The sequence below is a fragment of the Hydra vulgaris genome, chromosome 09 (genome assembly GCF_038396675.1).
Source record: "Hydra vulgaris chromosome 09, alternate assembly HydraT2T_AEP".
NCBI classification, from domain to species: Eukaryota; Metazoa; Cnidaria; class Hydrozoa; order Anthoathecata; family Hydridae; genus Hydra; species Hydra vulgaris.
In genome coordinates this window covers 4,882,501-4,885,836 of record NC_088928.1, presented here as the reverse complement: position 1 = coordinate 4,885,836, position 3,336 = coordinate 4,882,501, and the positions used below count along the sequence as shown (strand labels likewise).

Here is a 3,336-nt window from a genome sequence, read left to right as displayed (position 1 = left end):
GTACACTCTTCTGCGCCTATCCCTATTTAAGTCAGTCGATGTATGCTCTATGTATATTATATATTTTTATGGAAATAAAAGCAGTTCAAGTGTTAATTTACAAAGGTTTTGGTCAAAAAACTGAATGATCTGGGACCAGTCTTTAGCAAGTTTGATTGACAAGTCAATTAAATTAAATTTTTTAAGAACACATCTAAGCTCATAAGCAATAAATTTATTCGTAATCATTAGAAATACAAAGTGGCATTAAAAACATTAATGGCATAAATGTTATTTTTCTTAAATTAATAGTTATGAATGCTACTTCGTACACATTCTAGTAAGATGTCAAAAAATATTTGTATTTTATTATATGTATTTTAAAAATTATGTTTTTTAACTGTACAACTAAATAAACAAAACAATATTATAGAGTTCATTGGGATTGGGAACAACCGTAGATGGTGTTAATGCCAGCAATGCTCATATAATAGAATATAATAAAAACTATCGTTACCCAGGAAAAAAAGTTCTATAGAATTTCTATAGAACTTTTTTTCCTGTTTACCCATTTGATGAAGTTTAAAAAGCTTTTTTTATTTTTTGAATCACATTAATATGAGAATAACAGAAAGTAGTATAATTAACGCATATATGTAAGAAGTAAATATTGGCTGCCGTCTAATTAAAACACAATTAATTATTTTGTTTTGTTATATATATTATCTTTACACATTTTATCTTACACATTTACATCTTAATATTTTTTTTAAACATGTAAGTCACAAAAACTTGATATTCAAATAAACATGTTTGTTGTTCCTAGTAAAAATTTTTATAAAGACTTCTGTTCTTATTAGAAAAAAAAACTAGATAGGAGCTTTAATTTTTGGGTTTTATGAACATGCTCAAATCATCTAGCGTCTATTAAATTGCTAAGTTTGTAATACAAATATTGCTGGACTCTTAATAGTGTTTTTAATGATAGTAATAGATAAGAGTATTATGAAAAAAAGTAATACATAAAAGTGTTTTGTAACACCGCTGAATATCATTTCGCAACTTAATGTCAAAAAACATTTATCTTGCTTGTTATTCAATAAAGTTTAATAACATACAAATTTAATAAAAAATTAATTTGTATGTAAAACTAAGCAACAAGGTTCTAAAAGAAGATGGTGTTCATTCTAATAAATTATTTTTAAAAAATTCTTAAAAAAAATTATTTCTTTAAATAAAAACATTATTTACAGTGCAAAATATTGCAATGTAATAAAAAATCTACGGCACAAAATTTTGATGTTCAAATAAACATGTTCGTTGTTCTTCGTGAAAAATTGTCAAAAAGGTCAACAACCTGTTCTAAATATTCAAAAAAAAAAAATTATTTATGAAAACGACATAACAAATGACTCAACTTTTAAAATTGTTTTGACCATTTAGAAATGGTCAAAACAATTTTAAAAGTTGAGTCATTTGTTATGTTACAAAATAATTATAAGATATAATAGTTATAATAGCTACGAAATACAAATGCAAATGCATGTAATGGAAAACTTTTCTGCGATAAAAATAAAAACATTCAAAGTTTAATAAACTAGTGCAATTAATAACTAAAAAAAATTTAATAACTAATTTATAATTGAAAACTGGATTAATGATGGAATAATGACTTTTTAAAAAACATAAAAGAAATATTTACAAATGAAACCTTTTTTCTACAAATGAAATATTTAAGAAGCGCAATGCAAATTTGTTTTATAAATATGTTTAAAAGTTATGCTGCAAACAAATAATTTATAAGTAAAAAAAATATTTTAATTTCATAAAATTATAGCGATTGTTGTTTGTTTACTTCTCTGACAGTGTCACTATGAACAATTATGTATTCGTTTAAGCTGATTTTTCTTTTTACTGGTGTCTTTTCAGTGGAAGATAAAAAAGTGCACGATCGTCTTAGTGGAGTATTCTGCTTTGGAAACTTGGGACAAGAAGATTTTCTTGTTTTACTAGGACTGCTTAGAGGTGATTTTTGACTAACCATAAAGACATTATCTGATCCATCTTCGTAAAACGATTGAGATTGTGTCAAAGCATGGTTTGAGGATGTTGCAGTGTCACTGTTTCTATCTTGTAATTGAGATTCCGTTAAGGAAGGATTTGAATTAGCCATTCGTTCTTTAAAAGATTTTTTTTTTATGCGTTTTTTACCTGGTGTGGTCTGTGAGCGGTCACGCGCAACGTTTGTTACTTTTGTTTTTTTTGTATTACCAGAGTCCAAGGAGCTACAATATAAATATTCGACTGAGCTTTCAAAACCTTTTTCATCGTCAGTTGGTATAGGTGCCGGAAGCGTGTTTAATCTCAACTGATTTAATATAATGTCGTTTTTATCAATTGGTTCAATACTATCTTCATCGTTGTCATCACTTTCGTCATCAGCAAAATGATCATCATTACAAATATCATCATCAACTATTTTTAAGTTTAGTATTTGGTCATTAGTATTATTTTCAAAGTTATCACTTAGCCAATCAGGTTCTTCACCTGAAAATCCACTATCATGTTTAGCTGCTCTTTCGCGTAACAAAACACCATTAAGACGGTCTCTGCATTCTGATTCGGCAAGAATTTCTTCGGAAGCATCGCCGTCTTTATTGTTATCAAGAAATTCTTCAATATCATCAACAGATAGACTACTTTGGAAGAAAAGATGAAAACCTGGATGCGAAAGGTAGCTTGCATTCTCAACCAATCTAATAAATTAAAATTTAAATAAATTAAATTAAAATTAAAATAAATTAAATTAAAATTAAATTTTTTACGCATTTAGTTTGAAATTTAGTTTCTAAATTTAATAATGTCAAGCACGTTAAAATTGTTTAAATGCAGCTAAGTTTAAAAATTATAATTGCTAAATAACTTTAGGTAGTTATAAATAATATTTTAAATGTTCAAAAGCTGAGATGTGTATATGTCACTGAGATGGTGCTTATGTCACTGAGATGTCTCTGAGGTGCTAAATTGAGGTGTAATATATAATTTTATATTTATAATTGTTCAATATTTTTATTTTATTATTTATTTTATTATTGTAACATATGAAAAAATAAATTTATTAAAAAAATAACTGCTTTTTAATTGTATTTTAATCTATTTTGTCATGAGGACAATAGAAAGGGGGAGGGGGTTGTTTGTTGTTTCAAAAACTATGACTCAAATCAAAGATTTTCGCATTAAAAAAAAAAAAAAGATTTTCGCATTATGGCTAGCAGATAATTTTTCAACTGTTTCTTGTCTAATACGCCGTTAAAAACTTGAAATAAAAACACTTGACTTCCTTTAAAACGATAACGC

General features: G+C 26.3%; 1 protein-coding gene across 3 annotated transcripts in view; it reads right to left on the bottom strand.

Moving 5' to 3' along the window:
- Nucleotides 1–1,676: 1,676 nt before the first annotated feature.
- The window catches only part of LOC100206094 (uncharacterized), a 16,212-nt gene continuing 14,552 nt past the window's right edge, over nt 1,677–3,336 (bottom strand). For all 3 annotated transcript variants that reach the window (XM_065804570.1, XM_065804568.1, XM_065804569.1), the window contains exon 6: nt 1,677–2,735. In XM_065804570.1, the coding sequence (XP_065660642.1) occupies nt 1,811–2,735 (925 nt within the window). In that variant the 3' untranslated portion in view covers nt 1,677–1,810. The remainder of the gene's footprint in view (nt 2,736–3,336) is intronic.